General features: G+C 36.3%; 1 protein-coding gene across 1 annotated transcript in view; it reads left to right on the top strand.

The window, feature by feature from the left end:
- pcdh1b (protocadherin 1b) overlaps positions 1-19,113 on the top strand; it is a 163,807-nt gene extending 144,694 nt beyond the window's left edge. Inside the window, exon 5 of the mRNA XM_084132322.1 lies at positions 12,695-19,113. Within this exon, the coding sequence (XP_083988448.1) occupies positions 12,695-13,104 (410 nt within the window). The 3' untranslated portion in view covers positions 13,105-19,113. The remainder of the gene's footprint in view (positions 1-12,694) is intronic.
- Positions 19,114-19,349: the final 236 nt, after the last annotated feature.

Below are 19,349 nucleotides of genomic sequence, written 5' to 3'. Positions count from 1 at the left end.
TGAGTGTTCTATTGGGAAAGGTGAAGGATGATGCTGGGTTGCCAGATCAATATAAGGTGAATGTTCGGGATATATTGAGCCCATGCATCCCTGACCTGCTAAGATAAGAGTAGCTTGCTCCCTCTGGAGGAGGGATAGATGTTGGTTCCCTAGATACAGAAGAATAGAAATTCTGTGCGTGTGTGTGTGTGTGTGTGTATGAGAGAGTGTATAATGTGTGCTGTGCTGCAGAAAAAAAGGCTCATGCCCAAAACCAGCATATGGTCTCTCTCAAAACAAGATGTCCGACAGCCATATGTTTGCATGCAGGTTACACACACACACACACCATCACAAACACGTCACCCTTTTGGTGATCTAATCTCATATTCACACACCAACAATCTATGAAAGTTCGCCCGAAGCTGCCCATGGTTTCAGGACTCTTTTGCACTCTCTTTTATACACACACATATGCTTATGGTTTTTTTATTTATTTTTTTATTTTTTTTTTATAGCAAGGGCACCAGGGCTCATGGAAGGCAGTGCTGTGACATTTTGTCATTCTGAATAACCCCACCTCTAACCTCATACATGACCCTTTCTCCTTTGAGGCTCTTGGCCAACAGAAAGAAAGACAGCATCGCAAAAACACACTCAGCAATATGACACTCAACAGTAACCACTCGATTCAATCCCTGTGTGTGTGTGTGTGTGTGTGTGTGTGTGTGTGTGTGTGTGTGTGTGTGTGTGTGTGTGTGTGTGTGTGTGTGTGTGTGTGTGTGTGTGTGTGTGTGTGTGCGCACGCTGGTAAGAGTAAATGAGCATCTTTTTACGTGTGTTCGTCAGCTCTTGCCTCCCCAAGCCTTCTCTTTTCCTTTCTTATCTGTCATGGTGTGTAACACCGTGTCTACACTAGTAGCTAGCGATGAAGTGTTGCGATGTGTTGTGCCACAACGTCTCGTCCGTCAGCTCTGGAAGTGTACTGGAAGCTGCACAAAATCTCAATGTTCACTAACACTGATCAGTCAGCTACTACTACTACTTGATAAAATGGGTGTAAAATTATACACATTTGTTTTTTTTGTTTGTTTTTCAATTATTTACATAATATATAATGTTAGTATTGATACAACTGTATGCCTATGATTAGAAACAACAGATGTTTTTTTTTAAAAAAAAATTTATTAGTTGGTCAGATACATCCCACGGTGACATTGATGTAATATTCAGGAGGTATGTAAATAATGAATTAAATTTATGAAAAAAAAATAAAAAAAAATATATTTTATAAAATACATTACTAATGGGTGGTGGTGTAACTTCTGTTTCATAAACTATACAATTTAATTTACATAAATAAATAGTTCACCTACAAATGAAAATTCAGTCATAATTTTCTCATCCTCATGTCTTCTAAGAAGATATGATCCCACTTTATATTAGGTGTAGACTTTACTATGTACTAACATTTAGGGTACAACGGGATTAAAGGCGCACCCGGGTAAAAGGCACATTTGATTGTTTTCTCCTCTAAACCACTAGATGGCACAATAACTTGCTGTAGCACTTTCCTAAAAGATACACAAGGAAATTTGGCTGATCCTTGACATGATTGCGGGCAATAATTAACATGATAATAAACAGCTGGCTGACTTTTCCATTTGTTGACATGACATGGTTAGATTCAGATGGTAAATATCATATATTATGCTGGGTGTCCTCTTTAGAGATAATCATCATATTTATAATGAAACCATCATATTAAAAAATGTGATATTAATCATATATAATAAAATGTGCATTGTTACTACTGTAAAGCTATTAAATTATTATAGGATCTGATTCAATGCTTTCAGATATTTACGTTTAAAAAATGCTTTATTTTTCAAATTAACGACAGTTCGTTTATTAAACAAAAATTAATTCCTTTATTTATCAAAATAAACAAAAAATAGTACAAACTTTTCTAAAGTGATTGTTTTGAACAAGTATTAACTTTATTTTTGACATTATTCAAAACGTATTACTTTAGCTAAAGTATTTGTATCAATACTGTGTTGCCCCATGCACGTGCCCCGTTTGTGGGGTAAAAGGCCCAACTTGCCTATTCATACATATATACGATTTTTAAACAAACAAACCACTTTTATGATTTATTTTCACACAAAATCTGTTGCTCCATCAATGTTCAATAAAAACATTTTGCAATCATACACTATGTGAATAGTGAAAATCACATTTTCTTAAGGTGTGCTTTTACCCTACATTAATAATTTGATACAATGCACTTATTGTGTACATACATGTTGTTACATTGTTCTTATATATATATATATATATATATATATATATATATATATATATATCCCCTTGCCCATCAGGGATCACTGGTGATCCCGGATTATGGTTGTTCAAAATTCATTACTCGTCAAAACATCAAACTCTTACTTGATCTGGACAAACTCAGCATCATAAGGAAGGTTTAAGACTCCAGCTTCGATATATGACCACTGTTTATGATTAAACTGGTTTGCAGTGACATTAATTTCTTAATTTATGCCAGGAGTGCAAAATAATTAATCTGTAACGATCGTTATTTTGAATAGAAATCATCAATCACACAACATTCATTCTCGTCTTCTCCGGTTTATTTGTGTTCAAATACATATAATAAACAGCATCCGCCAGGGTTATTAGTCCAATAGTGCGCATATTTGGAGAAAAATTATTAATTATCACATGTTAGTAAAATATTTTCGTCATACAGAATAAAAATCCTATTCATTTTCCACTGAATTATGCGATCTGAAGTGCTCAAACAGCTAACAGCGCTAGATGTGTATCTATTCTTCCTGATTTCTTCTGACCTCGAAGCGTTATCATTCGCTGTACAGCTGTCAATCATCTCACGTGATTCAACGTGACCTCTTCTGCATGACGCGTCCTGTGTGCACTTCCTCATTCTGGACATCCGTGATAAACAAAGCAAAAGTGACATTTCTTCACCGAAACAAGTTCTAATAAATGCACGCTTTAAGTATGTGTGTTTTGTGTGTTATTTTCGTGCGATTTGGGGTATTTTTATATAAATAAAAAATAAAGGTAAGGGTAAGCATAGCCCATAGCTTCATATAAAATGCTAAAAATAACATATTTCATAATCTTGTTTTGACTTGAAATCATTTTAAACCGTGACCGGAATATGATACAAATATTCAATGTTGTTTTAAAGTGAGCTTTAAATTAAAGTGTAATATTAATTAATTAAATTGTGTCATGTAGCTTGAGGCTACCTGTTGTACTAATGCACCTGCTGCAGGAGCTTTCTATTCCATAATATAGAATTTTAAAATAATTTGCATTTAAAGTTCCAATAATAGTTTTTTGTTGTTTGTTTTCTAACTAGACTTAAGTTAATGGGTGGATTTTACGTGTATAGGGGGTTACATTATGTGTCAATGGCCAAACATTATGCCAGAAGAAAGGCTATAATGGCTGATTTCAAACAAAAGAATAAGGATAAAAGAATAATGAAGATTAAGTCTCATACCGGCAGAGGTGTGAAAGGTTGGTCGATTTAAATGAAAAGAACATGAATGGGGCCAGTTCTCCTCGCCAGACATTAGTCAGAGACAGTAAATGGGTGTTTACAGGGCAATCAAATATTTGATGAGAATCTTGTTAGCCTTCCCCAAAGTCTCCCCTGACATGGTCACACAATAGGCTTCATAAAATGCATAATTTTAGAGATATCATTCTCAGATTTGAAATGAAGAATGACCACAGTTGTGGCTACACTTTAATTGTGGTTATAAGTTGCTATCCTAAATTCACATAATATTTTTATACATTTAATAAATATATTCTTAATATTTGTTGTTTTTGTTTTTATGTTTGAGCTTATATATCTCAATATTAATAACAGTCTGGTTAATTTTGAGTCTTGAACTATAAACTCTTAAGGGTTGGCTTTCTAAATATATGCTGGTTATGTGTCTATTCAGAATGACTTATGAGCAGCAACCTTTTTATTTTGGGTATGTCATGTATGCAGCACTTGCCAAAATTGGGGGTGATGAGGAAGGGTATATAAACTGCATATAATTGCATAAGTAATTGCATCTGTAATTACACTGTTGACCCTTCCCTTACCCCTTAACCCACAATTAAACCTACCCATACCACCAAACCTGTCCCTAACCTTACTTGCATCCCACCTCAATACTAGCACAAGTGTTTTGCAAAACTACATGGACATAAGTACATTGTAATTCTTTTTTGATGCAAGTACAACACCTTATATAAAGTGTGACTGACGATATTTTGAGAAATTATTATTATTATTATTATTATTTTTATTTTTATTTTTTTATTATGTTTTATTTTTTTTTCATCAAATACATGGTGACTAAAACTGTTTTACTCTCACTTTAATCTGCATAGCTCAGAACCCAAACTCCAAAGTGTGGTAGTAAACTCCTTAAATAATCTGGAATCAGACAGTTAGCCTATAACATAAAGTAATGTTTGTGTACCTGTCACTATGTGTGCACTGGCATCAAGCCCAACAGATTATATAAATTTTTTCAAACAATCGAAGAGTAGTTGAATACAGTTTTTATTTTGCTCTGTGAAAGCCTTTATTGTAAAAGCTCGCTACACATGGTTAACATAGGGTCTGCAGTGAATCTCTACTCAAATCTATATGCTTCTGTCACTCAGGCAGTGTGAATACGGTTAATATGGGCACAGAAATGCATGCGTGTGTGTGTGGTATGACACAGGCCTGAGATTCACAATGTGTCAGTGAGGTGTGTTTAAAGTAAGATGCCAGGGGAAAAGACATCTGAAAAAAATAATAAAACAACCATTCAGTGTTTCTAAACGCCTGCGTCTTTGCATTGAATAGATAACTTGGACCATTATCATTCAGTTGATACATCTATTAAAAATAGTCTGCTATTCAGTTGTTGTTGTTGTTGTTGTTGTTTGTTTTGCTTTAGGGTGTTTTTCCCGTTTTTGGTGTGCGTTTTTTTTTATATTATGAATTCTGGAATGATTTTCTCTTACTCTCGTTCCCTCTCCCTCAAACAATGAAGTTTACTGGGTATAAGCTCAATCTTTTTGTTTGGTTGGAAGGAAAATGCTGGATATTTAAAAGGATATCCATATTCATCCCACATTCTCCACCATCCTGCCTTTATCCCATGTTATAATATGAATTACCCCAAACCATAAATTGCTGTTCTTTTCAAAGAGAAATCAAAGCTCTCTAATGATGACAGATAAGGCAGAACGTTTGTGAGTGTGCGCGCTTGTTTCTCCTAAATTAAAGTTGGCTGCTATCCTCAAAAATTCAGCTTGTCTCAGTTATGCGGCTCTCTCTCGACTGTGGTCCTAAAAGCTTATTGAGACGGGAGAGAGCGTAGGCCTGAGGGCAGCTCGCTACAGCCATACATTTATTCACTTTTGTAGCATGATTGAAGTTTCCCTACACTGATTTTCTGGAGAGAGAGGGAGAGGCTCTTTCCTTAAAAAAATAAATTTTCTCTCATTCTTCCCTTCTTTTTTCTCTGTCCCTTAGTTCTTCTTCATTAATAATGAAAATGATTTTGTGCTGCATGGCATTTGCCTTTGAGTCTGTTTCTTGTGAGATCTGATTTTTCAGGGGTCTCTATTAAAGATTTTTCTCCTTTTTAGTTGGCCTGTCAATTAGTGTAATCATTTATGATGATTAATTATATCATGATTTAAAAAATAATAAATAATGCAATGACCCCTGTGGAAAGATTCACGCTTTTGGGGTTATTCATGGTCTGTTGAAAGTACCTGGTTGATGCTTTTACACTTTTAAATGTCCTTTTAATGTTCAATGGTTGAAGAGTGAGTAGAATAATGTAATGTCATTGTACACAGTTTAAAAAATATATTATTGCGTCCATAGAGCTAGTCTTTCACTGATTGTTTACAGCTTAACGGAAGTTAATTCGCGCAAAGCGTCATGGGGCGTAGGAGTAATGTGGATAGGGACATTATAGTGATGAAGTTGTTCAGTTGTGAACATAGTGACTGGGACGCTGTGCATACGCTGAATTTTTGTTCAGAATATGTAAATACATGTAAACGAAAATGCAAAGTTTAGGGTTCATAACTTTTAGAATCTGAAATGGGATTGGATTCATTTGGATTGGTGAAAATGTGTGCAGGCACACATAGCTATTGTGTATTTCTATATACATGAGCCAAAAAAAGGGTGGTATGAAAGAGGGCAGGAAAAGACAAAGTAAAGCATTAGAGGCTGTACTAATGGCAGAGTTTTATATTTATAGCTGTGTTCCTCTCCCCCTCTGTCAAACGTCATTTAGACATAAGCTATAATTACAGTTATTCATTTTCTATGGCATAATGAAACTTGGAATAGAGCATGGTTCACTGAAATACTCTTGTAGCAAAAATCAACTTATAATGCCTATCACACCTCCAAAAATTGAACTGAAGGCTTATCGCACTTGTCAGTGGACTGGCTAATTTCATTAGACTTGTCCAATCAGTCTGGATTTCTGTACAGTGATTAAGTCTTTTTCTAGCTGAAAACAAGGTTTTGGATGGTGAATCACTACTTACAGTGGAGCCGAGTCCAAGAATGGACTACAGTTTGTACCAAAGCAATTACAAAGCATTCTCGAATCATCAATGATGTAAGTTCACTGCAATTTTTATGAAGACTTTGGGTGCCGTGACGGTCCATGGACATTGATCAGTTGAATTTGCTCCCTTTTTCATCTATCCATTTGTCTGTATCTGACTTACAGAAGGCTTTTGTGCTCGCTTTTCTTCTTCAGAAAGGCAGTTGTTTAGGCCTGCAGCACAATCAAACACTACACCCTTGTTTCATCTTCAATGATTCAGCTTGTACGCATACAAACTCAACTTTAAAACATTCATGAGTGGAAGATGTTGTGCAGCTTACCCTAGTTGATTTAGCCGCGGGCTACAGCCTTTCTCCATGTGCTTATCTTCCTAAGCCAGAAGGAGTTTTCTATGCAGCTGATGCATACTGAAACACAGTGTGCCAACATGTGGAGGTCTGCAAAATGACACACGTAGCTCTCCTCGGCTGGCAGAGTCGGGAGAGCAAATTTGGTCAGCGGGCGAGGACATTGATTTTTGCGGATCAGACAAGTTCCGTGTTTAACAGATGTAGGCTAATGGGACATGGTCCAAACGATGGTACTCTCTGACTCCGCTCAGAACTTGTTTATCCCGTAAGTGAAGCTTTGGCAAAGAGGATGTGTCATTCTGGCAAAGAGCACTGTGGAACATACGCACGCAAAAATGCTGCAGAGGTTTAAACAGCTCCTCTGAGCCAGTGAGAGTGCTGGAAAAGAACAGAACGTCATCTAAACAGGGCTGAAATATTTAATGTTTGAAATCCCACAATCCACCTGCAGTTAAATGATAGGAGTAGAATGTATTTGGGGTTCTATGAATGAACTCTGTGACATGATCTGCTTTCGAAAGATATTTATTCGACCACATATATGCCTGGCAGGCTTTGGCCATTGTGTAGCCATGACTGTATTGATATGCAATGCTGCATGGAGCATGAACAAGCCTAATGTACACCACATCAATTTTTTACACCAAATGTAATCACAGAAAAATAAAAATAACTTACTTGTTTAAAATAAAAATTAAATGAAAACATACAGTACTTGTTTCAAACCTGTATGACATAAGATATCCACATCCTCCTACACATCGACTTTTATTGTATGAAAAAAAAAAAAAGAACACAGTCGTTTTTCAATATATATATATATATATATATATATATATATATATATATATATATATACAAAAAAAAAAAAAGAACACAGAGTCATTTTTCAATATATATATAGGCTATACATATATATATATATATATTGAAAAACGACTCTGTGTTCTTTTTTTTTTTTTGTCCATACAATAAAAGTCGATGTGTAGGAGGATGTGGATATCTTATGTCATACAGGTTTGAAACAAGTACTGTATGTTTTCATTTAATTTTTATTTTAAACAAGTAAGTTATTTTTATTTTTCTGTGATTACATTTGGTGTAAAAAATTGATGTGGTGTACATTAGGCTTGTTCATGGATGACTGAAAACTGTAAAATACCGGGAAATACAACTAATCGTTTGCAAACACTATAAAAATAGATTTTAGTTCCCCTCATTCCGCAACAAAATGTTTAAGTTTAACGATAATCAGAACAGGTCATGGATGAAAAATATGAGTATGAAACAAACATAAATTATTGTTATAAACAACATTTATTATAAAAAGTGAAACTACTGGCATGTGGGAAATGTGCTATAAATGAAATTGGGCTCATGTAGCTCTCTCAAAAAACTGATTTATATTCCAAAAATATATATATTATAAGAATCTTTATTTTTGTACCTGTTGTTCACGCAGTGCATTTTTTATTATGTAGTACAGCATGTATTGAAACTGGCAATGGAACAAGTCTAAATTTAAACCTTCATCAATAGATTGACGCCACGAGCAAACCACCAGCCGAGTGGGAATGTTTGAATGTGGAGCAGGACTTGCACGCCTGACCCAATCATTAGATTCCCAAATGACTATCTATTGGATCAGTCTTGCTCTGTGTTAAATGTTTTTTTTGTAGTTTAATATGGAAAAGACTGTAGTGACTTGTCTTGATAGCCCTGAACCCCTGTATTTGCATCATCAAACTTGCATATGAAGCTTCATATGAGAAGCAAAATGTGTACATGATAAGCTTTGGTGATGTTGCGCTGTATGTAAGACAACAGTGTTTCTGCATATCTTGCTTGTGTTTTGCTCTTGTGGTTACTCACTAATGTATCTCTTTAGTGTTGTGGCTACTGGTTATATTTTATGCTTGCTGCCATTAGAAAGTGCAATGCCTCTTCCTCGTTCTCCTGCTGTGTCCAACCTCACGTTATTCTGAGCTGCTGTTAACCCAGCCAGGAGTAAAAGTACTGCTTGCGGACTTTTTTTTTTTTCTTTTTTTTTTTCACTCTGCATATAGGCACTTTGATTGCAGGTTATATTCCTGGTATTGCACTTGACTGTACATCAATAATACAATACCCATGAAATAATATAATATTGATAATATGATAATATTATTAGAAATATATCTGTATAAAAATAAATTTAAATAAATTTTATTATTAAATAAACATTCATAACCTATATTTTTATAGTTTTGTACAGGAATCCTAATAACTTTTTTCACCTTTAATTCCCTTTCAAGTCATTACTTCTTGTTTTACTTAATACATTTCCCCCCCATCTTCTATCCTCTCAAAAGCAGCGTGTCGACTAATTAATAGCTGCCTAATTTAATTTTCCTAAAAGTAATAACTTGTTTAAGCACGAATAAAGACTGACAAGGCAAAGTTCTAATCTGCCCAAAGTTTAATTAGTCTCAGCGAGGTTTGCATACAAGCAGACGTGGGGTCAGGGGGAGAGGACACCCGAGCGAATGGCAATGGAACGGAGGGTTGGGAAGGGTAGGGCACAGGCTCCATCAACTCTGCCTGTGTGCTTCCATCCGTGCACAGGATCAGCAAGGGATTCTGGGAAAGTTGGAGTGTTGGTGTTAACTGTCAAATAAAGACTGGTTTTCCCACTGCTATCCTCCACACCTGTCACCCAGGGCAACCTGTGTGTTGTGGCCTGAGCGGTTGGCTCCTCTGGGTGGCTTTAAGGCACAGCCAAAACTGAAAATCAATTGGCTAAAACTGTTATGGAATGAAGCGAAGAGGCTGCATATATTAGGTATTCGCTTAGAGGTCCCTGGGGTAAATGAACAATGAGCTATTGACTACAGCACTGCCCTCTTACAATGACTGCACTTCCCACATGGACTGGAGAACATAATAATAATAATAACAATAAAAATTGTTTTAAATACATTCAGATAATTTATTATTATTGTTGTTGTTGTTGTTGTTGTTATAATTATATAAATAAATAATATGATATCCAAATATAATATATGACTAGACATCCAAAATGGACTCAAGGACACGCATAATTCATCAAAGGACTGTAGTAGTGAGACTGCCACGGCACAATGCCAAATGACTTTGTCTTATTATAACAGCGGAAACAACTTAAAATACTCAGTCATTTATGTATCACGTTTCCTTTACGTGAAGTTTGTGGAGCGCATCACAAAAATGAACAGAAACTGAGCGTATAGGCTACTAGCAAGGTCTTGCGTGCCATCTAAACTCTTGTTTTGGCTTGGTGCATCGTCTCTTCTTCTTCAGCTTTTTCCTGTTGTGGCGGTTAGCAAACAGTGTTTTATTACCGTGTGCGCCCCCTTCTGGATTGGAGTGTGGATCGCCTGTGACTAACTGTATTTGTCGTCTGACTGTTTGCACCGAACCGTGATATATGTGCCATGATGTGTGTGTGTGTGTGTGTGTATATATATATATATATATATATATATATATATATATATATATATTTATTTATTTATTTATTATTATTATTATTATTATTAGTAGTAGTAGTAGTAGTAGTAGTAGTTATACACACACACGCACAGTAGACATATATATTCAATTTATAACCCTGAGTCTACCCTGAATATACATAAACTGCATAAAATAGTAGCTAAATGGGAAATAATTGCCTCTGATTGATAGCATGCCTCTGATTTTTTTTTTTTTTTTCAACACACACAATGGTCATTTCATTCATTACTGCCATTTTGATCAAATCATTATGATTCTTTCATATGAAAATCATCCATCTGCATGTTGAATAGGACTTCTTACCTACAATGAAATGGTCAAATGGACATTTTGACAGCTGCACAATTGGACATGGAATCAGAAAACAGCTTGGACCTTGTATGTATATTTCCATCCATATCACACCCCAGGGGCACGACAGTTGAATGAAAATGACATGAAGCAAATCTCTTGTGCCAGCCCTCCATCACAGAGGAGAAGAGCAGAGAAAACGCACAGAGCCCAGTCTTAACACATCTTTCCTCTTTACTTTAGACAGCACCAAATGTCAGATACTCATCTGGAAATAATTTCCATTCTATTATGGTGACAAGGGGCCAACAGAATCTAATTAGCTGAAAAAAAGTGCCAGAGAGCCGGATTGGGAGTGATTGGTGATAGGGGCAGTGGTGCAGGGCCAGCTCTCCAGCCTTCAGGCTCAGCGGGAACACTCCTGAGGTTAACTGCAACTCGAAGGAAGGAGATAAGAAAAGGAGAGAGAGGGATTCAGGTGCCGTATGCCATAGACGAAGGTCTCTATTGGTCTCTCAGAGCCCAAACTTTGAATATTCTTCCCTGAGTGATAGTAAAAGAGAAATATAAGATCTAAGAGCAAAAAGGGGGCATATATAGTTTGGCTCTCAGTATAGTCTCTTTTTTCTAAACACTATTTTTATAGCTTGGATCATATCTATCTATCTATCTCAGAAAAAAAAGTGTAGAATGTGTGAATGAAAAAAAAGAGAATGATTTCTTAAAGTGTGTTCTGTGATGGTCCAATATAAGGGACAAACTAATGGCATCCGCTGCCTCAAATCACAGGCCTTTCATAGAGCTGAGACATTTCAGGAAATAAATGTTTCCCCTCTAGAACTCGCCATTCTGCCTGCCCTCTTTTCACATGCACACTATCAAACTAATCTAATGTCACTTTGAGAGGAAAGGTTAGGCTCAGTTTTTGCATTTATATTTTCCAGTCAGAGAGTTTGACCTTTGCAGATCAGACCGTTATTTTCGCTTCTTGTGATGCCATCCAGCTTCAACAACCTTTTATAGTGAAGATTAGCATCCATTGCACTGATTGGTTACAGTGAACAAGGGTTAGAATAGGCTGTAGAGTTGTTCGTGCATGCAGCTTTGATTGACTACAAAAGTGAAGCTTCATAATAAAACTGGGATGATCTCAATTATGCTTTTAAATAGTAAGGTTTTTGTTTAATTTGTCATTTGAAATGGATTAGTCAATGAATTATGTTTAATACTGACTAGTGTCGAGTACAGCTTTTTTTAAAAAAAAAAAATAGGCTACTGAATCAACATGCACCACTGCCAAATGTTCCATATGTAATCATTATGATATCAACTTGTAATAATTGCTTTAATGAGATCATTGTTTTTACCTAAATACAGTAAATACATGATGTTAGCTAACTATATGATTTGTATTATCTTAGAACTGTACATTTTTGACATATGGACATTACTTTGACACAGTCACCTCTGATAACAGATGATTTCTCTAAATTGTAATGTAGAAACATGCATTTTTTTTGTCTCTAAAGCTGTTTTGAAACGATATGTAATGTGAAAAGCGCTATATAAATAAATGTGAATTGAAATGAATGTGGACGGAATTTCATACTACTGTAAAAATACTCTGACAGAGTTTCCTTATTCAATGACACTTCAACACAGAGACACAGCAAGACCAGTGTAGTTCAATTTAAAAAAACACGGCACAAATGGTGGATCCTGATTCCCAAATTACTCTTATTAGTCTGTTCCTTGTAGTGAATCAAAAGCATACAGCGCAACCAGTGTATTCTGAATCGCAAAGTGACTCTTATGAGTAAACGCACCTTTTGCACAAATTGTTTTAAATGTATTAAAATGACCTCATCGTTCTGTTCTCATTTCTTCCAGATCTGAGGCCTCTACCTGACGTGGCCATGACGGGAAAATGCACGCGCGAGTGTACGGAATATGGCCACTCGGATTCCTGCTGGATGCCCGGACAGCCCTCACCCAACCGCACCAAGAGTGACAAGAGTGGGCCCAAGCTCTCCACCTTCGTGCCTTACCAGGAGAGGGAGGGTCAGGAGCGTCTGATGGCTGACAGCAGCTCTAAGCCTCACGGAGAGGAGCGGAGCGGAGGCGGGAGCAACAAAGTGGCCAGCATTCGCTTTTTGCCTCCCTACACTAGTGCCTATTCTACAGGCGGCGACTCCGGCAAGGACTGCGCCCGGGAGGAGATCCCCCTCAGTCAGACAGCCGATTACGTCCCTGCCTCTACACCCTCCAGCCAAGGCTCCAAAAGAGAAATCTACCTGTGATTCATCTGTCATCCGCCTAGGTTCGATTCCACATTTGATCCAATTTACTTGTGATCAGCAATGCCTGTGAGAGGATAAAAGGCCTTGTTTTCAGAACACCTGCTAATTCTACTACACCACCAGACCCCGATTTACACAGACGTCTCGACGTGCATCTCCATTCCCCTCGTCCATAATCCTAATGGCTGACACAAAACAGCTAGAGACCTTCTTTAAAACCCTTGGGGTTTTATACAACCCTGCACGTTGTTAGAGGCTCTGGAAGCCGAATAGAAAAAAAAAAAAATAGAAAACAATTTTGTGAATATAAAATGAAGAACACAATCCCCATGTAAACATCTAATGAAAGAATGTAAGGACAATTTTTAAGTGAACATTGTGATAATTTAATGTCAAGGTTATATTCCTATTTGATTCTGAATTTTGTTTGTTTGTTTATATATATAAATATATATATATTACTTATGATCAGACTAGTTATGCTTACCTAAAAACATATACACTGACCTACACATCCAAATAGTACCTTTTTGTTCCCTTATGTGTGTATGTCTACTATGAACTTGAGCTAGAAGAACTGGCAAACCAAATACTGGCAATCCAAGAGTGAAATACATTCTCAACATGTATACTTTACTGAAGAGAAAACATATTCACCTTTCTTAAATTGCTGAAGGGTAATTGTTTCTTACATTTGTCTTTTTTCATAGGAAACTCTTTTCTTAATGTACAGTGATGTAAATACTACACGTCTGACAGAACAGTTTTGATTTATGATTTAGCTGTACAGACCCACGTAGCCGCGACTTCCTTCTGTTGATGGTAGTAGAAGGAACATTGCTCAGAGGATTTGCCTCCATTTTAGTAAAAGAAGGACAACAGTTTTGGACCACAGAATGCTAAAGATAATCCACAGTATGAGCCTCTACAGTATGACTTCATGGGACTCGCGTGAACATGGAATTTGGGGCAAAATCCAACGGAAACAAATGAATTACAGCAGGTTTGCATGATGCCATTTGTCATTTCAGACAAATTTGACAGGCTTCATCGGTTCCCATAGGAAGCTCTCCCAGTGACTGTAATGCTCCTTTGCTTCATAAGAAGACAATATACCAGGAGGTTTTAGGTGAGTTGCCCTCTGGAAGAGCTTTGTTCAACATGTCCAATCCTTAGGAAGGAGCAACAACTTTTACAAAAATAGAAAAAAGCTTAAAAAAAAAAAAAAAAAAGAAAGAAAGAAAGAAATGAACTGAACTGTCCATGTGCTGTGCAATAGCCTACTTGTTTTCGGACATGTCAAACTCTGTTGTGTAGATGTGTGGTTTTTTCAGAGATTTTTGCTCTACTCTGTGGTGATCCTGTCAAATGAATGCTCACAAGAGATAGACAAGTTCAAAAATCATGACAGCAGAACATTTCTCTCGTGTTTGACCACATTAAAGTTGTATTCAACAAATCCAGTATATTTTAGAACATCTGAGATTCTGTTTTAAGTGTACTTTGAGCATATGACATAACAAGACTCCTGCAGCAAGCTTAGAAACGTCTAAATTGTGCTAACCTATTACCGCAATGTCACACTGGCACTCGTCTAACCAGGGAGCTTTTGTTGGAAATGATCATTTGCACATCTAAAAGGAAGGTCTTTCAGAAAGTTTACAGGAAGTTCATTTAGGGCCGTTATTAATAGCGCCTGACGGTAACAGGGATTGCTTCAGTTGCGACGCAGGTCAGCAAAAGCTATAATGAGTATTCGAGGCCTGAGCTATACACACGCTAAGTGCACTATAATTTACACCATGTCATACAGCTAAGTCGCCACTTACCGACTCCGGTGAAAAAAGGGTGATTATAACTCTGTAGGTGTCGATTCAACGTTCTCAGAGATCTGTGCTTTGGGTTCAGTATGCGATAAAGTCTCCTTTACAGAAAAAAAAAACAAACAAAAAAAACAACTACAGACAAAATGACCCAATGCGAAAGGCTGTTGTCTCAGGTGAGGTATGTTTGGTGTAACACTTCAGACATTGCACTTCCTTTTGTGAGTGTGAATTCATTTAGTTCACAGCTGACCCCCTTATTTTAACACTGGAAGACCAAACACTTGAATGACTAAGTAAATAAGACGTATTTCCAGTTTGACTGGCTCTTTGGTCCCTGTGTGTCATGCGACACCGTTTTTTTAAACAAGAATTGCTGAGTACCATACTTCATTGTACACATAGAACTTCCTGTTCTTTTAATCATCCCAGCAACTACTGGCCTTAGAGCCGTTTCCTGCAGTGACAAACAGAAGCTGCTCACGACCTCAAATGCTGTATGACAGTTAGACAGTCTTTCACTCCCTCTGGGAAAACCTGGAGTTTATCCCCAGAGAGCAACTGTCACAGATACTGATAGGTCAAATCACTCGGAGTGTATGTGAACGTGTGCGTCTTTGCACACCTCTGTAACAGTGTAGGTACACAGAGGGATCCGCTCACTACCTTTAAAGCAAGGCATTTTAAACTCTACACATTATTTTTTAATTTTTGCTAGGACTTTCAATGGCCAAATTGTGTTGTGGCATCTCATTGAATAAAATGGTTCTTACTGTGTGAAACATTGGACTGTGGTGCAGAGAATCTGATGGAAAACAAAAAAACATGTCTTATACACTGGGCGTAAAAAATTGTCATAGGGTGAAAAGCAAGAAAAAGAAACATTGTATAAGGGGGAAAATGGTCTAGTGTTATAATCATGCAATTGTAGCTGTTAGTTTGTTGTTTGACAGTAACATGTTTTACTCGTGTGGGATTCTGTCATTTTTTTGTTTTGAATTTATTTGGACAGTTTCTAAGTCTGAGTGAATCTGTGGCTCAAAAATGTATACTCAACCAGTCTTTTTATTTTATTTTGAACTATTGAACTACTGTTGTTTTATACCAAGCATAATCTCTAATTAGTTGTTTTTAAGCTCAAGTTACGTTCACACAACCCTGTTAAACAGTTTTGTTATCAGCAATACAAATCTGTCCTGCTTCCACACTTTAACACTCTTACAGCTAAGTTATTTATTCTATACATATATGTGTTGATTTTTTTTTTTTATGAGGATGTCTAATGCAGCACAGTCATGCACAAATAATGTGAACAATCACCTTTTTGTACCTAAAACAGATACTTTACACTGCAATCCTTTTTTTTTTTTTTTTAGGCTTTTGTCTACTTTATGACCAGGCCCAAATGGAATCTTCATTTATTGCCTTGATTTTTGAAGGAAACAAATTCTGCGCAATGGATTTGAACATGGTAAAATGGGTTAAATAGTGCTTTCAGCTACCGATTAAGCTCTATCAAATTAGCCAAATATTTAATAAACGAACACACAAGGGGTGGATGATGTGTATGGCATTTTAAATAATGGGCGTTCCAGTTCTGTGAAAATCTATAGAGCTTTCTGCCGGCACAGATTCCATGTGGGCCTGCTTATGACTGATGTTCAATTTCATCCTACTGTAAGCTCTATTTCATTTGTGCTGAATCGTATATTTGATTACATGGAAATCAATCAAATCCAATGTGACTTAAGAATCAGTTCTTTGTCTGACACATGGACTCATTTTGGAGCAGAGCCACCCGCTGCATTTGTCCAGGTATTAGGAGTTATGAACGAACATGTCATCGTGTTGTAATGTCACCGTGCATAATGAGGCTCACCATGCATCTCTGCACATAATAGAAGTAGAGAGTAAACAGCATCATTCTACCCCGCGAAAAAGATTAAAAACGAAATCGGTAATTTATTTTGTGAAGCGGTGGCTGAGTGGCTTCATTATATGACTTTGGCTCTGAAATGAACTGATAGTGCTTTAGCGGTTTGTGGGCGTCTGCCTTCATATGATCTCGATATTAAAAACTCTACAGTATGTAACTAAAGAACAGCCACCATTTAAATAGATAATTACAGGAAGTACAAGTTTGTAGCCTAAGTGTTGGTTATATTTATATCGAAACGCTTGTGATGCCTTGTTTTCTTTGTACAGTTTTATGTACATGCTAATAACGTGGCTTTAAAAAAAAAAATGTAAAAAAAATAAAAAAAAAGAGAACAAAAACAAGAACATGTTGAAAGACAAAGTGAAATTGTAAAATATTTTTAAAAGTAGAATGTGTTAGAATGAGAGTTGGGGGCACGAAGGAGTGCCTGTGTCTAAAATGTCATCAGTAGCCATTCACTGGCTTCTAGTCTATTTTAAAGTTTTACTGTCTCTTTTTATGAGTCTTATTTTTTTCCTCAGTTTTGTGTTATTTGCAAAATAGTGGCTTTGAAGAGTTTTAGTCCTTATTTGTTCCATTATGTTCTTATCAATATCCGCATGTTAAACACGATGAGGAAGAAAAAAAGAGGGGAAAAAAATTTGTCTTTTATTTTTGCTGAGCAAATCAAAGAAATACTATCTTGTAAGTACTCCTTCCTTATAGCTTTACAATAAAATACATTCTGTAAAACACTGTCCTTCATGATTTTTTAGTGGCTTTAAATAGCTTTGATTAACACAGTTTCTTTTTATTTCATGAGGGAAAGTGCTTTGAAAAATGTGTTCTTTTTTAACTCCATTCTTTGGGGAACACGTTTACCACATTGTACCACCATCTTGCAAACAACTACAAGTGAACTTCCTGATTCAGCACATGTCCACTGCCAGGGAGCTGCTGAAAAGCTTTGTTTCTTTCTTCAGTCTTAGCAGACCTGGCAGAATTTAAATTCTCCTAAAGTTCTTCAGCTTGTTCTTAATGTGTGGCATTTGTTCTTTGGGAGAATAAAGCCCCGTTAACCCCATTGGATTTCGTATCGTGCCAGTGGCACTGCCAAGCATGGGTTTCATCGATCGACATGCACACAACAGGACCTAAGAGTCCAAACACCCTATAAAACTGGCTCTCATATGCCACATCCATACCGTGCAGTGATGCCATGCAAATATCTTGGGACCCCAGAGATTTGTTGGGTTGCAAGGCTTTTTTTAACTAATCGGGTATTTCAATAAATCATGTAAAAAAAAAAAAAAAAAATTGTAGATCACAAATCATTCTGAAAGTCAAAGCTAGCAGCATTTAAAGTGCTAGTTCACCCAGAAATTGCCATCATTAGCTCATGTTGTTGCTAACCTATTTTTTTTATTCCTTGTAACACCAAATGAGAAATTTAGGGTCCGTTTGACCGTTTTCAACTAAAAATGGAAAACTTTTTATGCGTTTTGTCTGTTCATTTACACGACAACAGCATTTTGGGAGCCTGAAAACGCAAACCTTTGAACATGGGTTTCAAAGTGCAAGTTTTTGAAAACGATACCGTTATTGTCTCCGTGTAAGCTACAAAAACGTGAATTTTTCAAAATGAATTTGTGACATCATGCGCATGCATATTGTTCAGTCTATATGTGTGTAGATATGTGTGTAGTGTTTCTTTACAAAGTGACATTGCCAACTACTGGCTTGGCATGAATTATACAGAGTTTTGTTTTGTTTTGTTTTTTTACAACATTGTCATCTATACATGAAAAACTTTTCCGTTTTTAGTACATTGTTGTCGTGTAAACTTTCGCATAGCCTAGTGTTGATACTGCTCTTTTCTAATGTGGATTATGGACAGGGTATAATACAATAAAAAAATACAGTATACAGTAAATAAATATACAATAAATACAAAATAAGTAGTAATATTTTTTTTAATATTACTACAATTTAAAATGTTATATATTATATTAGATCAGTATGATCCTTAAAAAAATAATTATATGCTGATTTGGTGCCCAAGAAATATTTCTTATTAATAACCATGTTTATGCTGCTTAATAGTTTTGTGGAGACTGTGATGCATTTTTTCAGGATTCTTTAATGAATAGAAAGTCAGGAAGAACAGCATTTATTTGAAATTGTTTGTAACATTATAAATGTATTTACTGTCACTTTTGACCAATTTAATGTGTCCTTGCTGAATAAATGTAATTATTTCTTTCAAAAAGAAAAGTAAAGAAAAATCTTACTGACCCCAGACCTTTGAACAGTATACTATTTGAATATGGTACATGAAGATGTGTCGCCACAGTTTTGACATCTGTGATGCAGGCATTGAGAGCAACATGAATATCCTGCCAAACATCATCTTTTGTTGTCTATGGAAGCATTAAGTCATAAATGATGACAGAATGACTGTTTTTGATTTCCTTTGAACCTGTTCAAGTGCAACTAATCTACAG

Source organism: Abramis brama, assembly GCF_963993115.1.
Source record: "Abramis brama genome assembly, chromosome: 13".
NCBI classification, from domain to species: domain Eukaryota; kingdom Metazoa; phylum Chordata; class Actinopteri; order Cypriniformes; family Leuciscidae; genus Abramis; species Abramis brama.
This window is presented reverse-complemented; position numbering and strand designations above follow the sequence as displayed.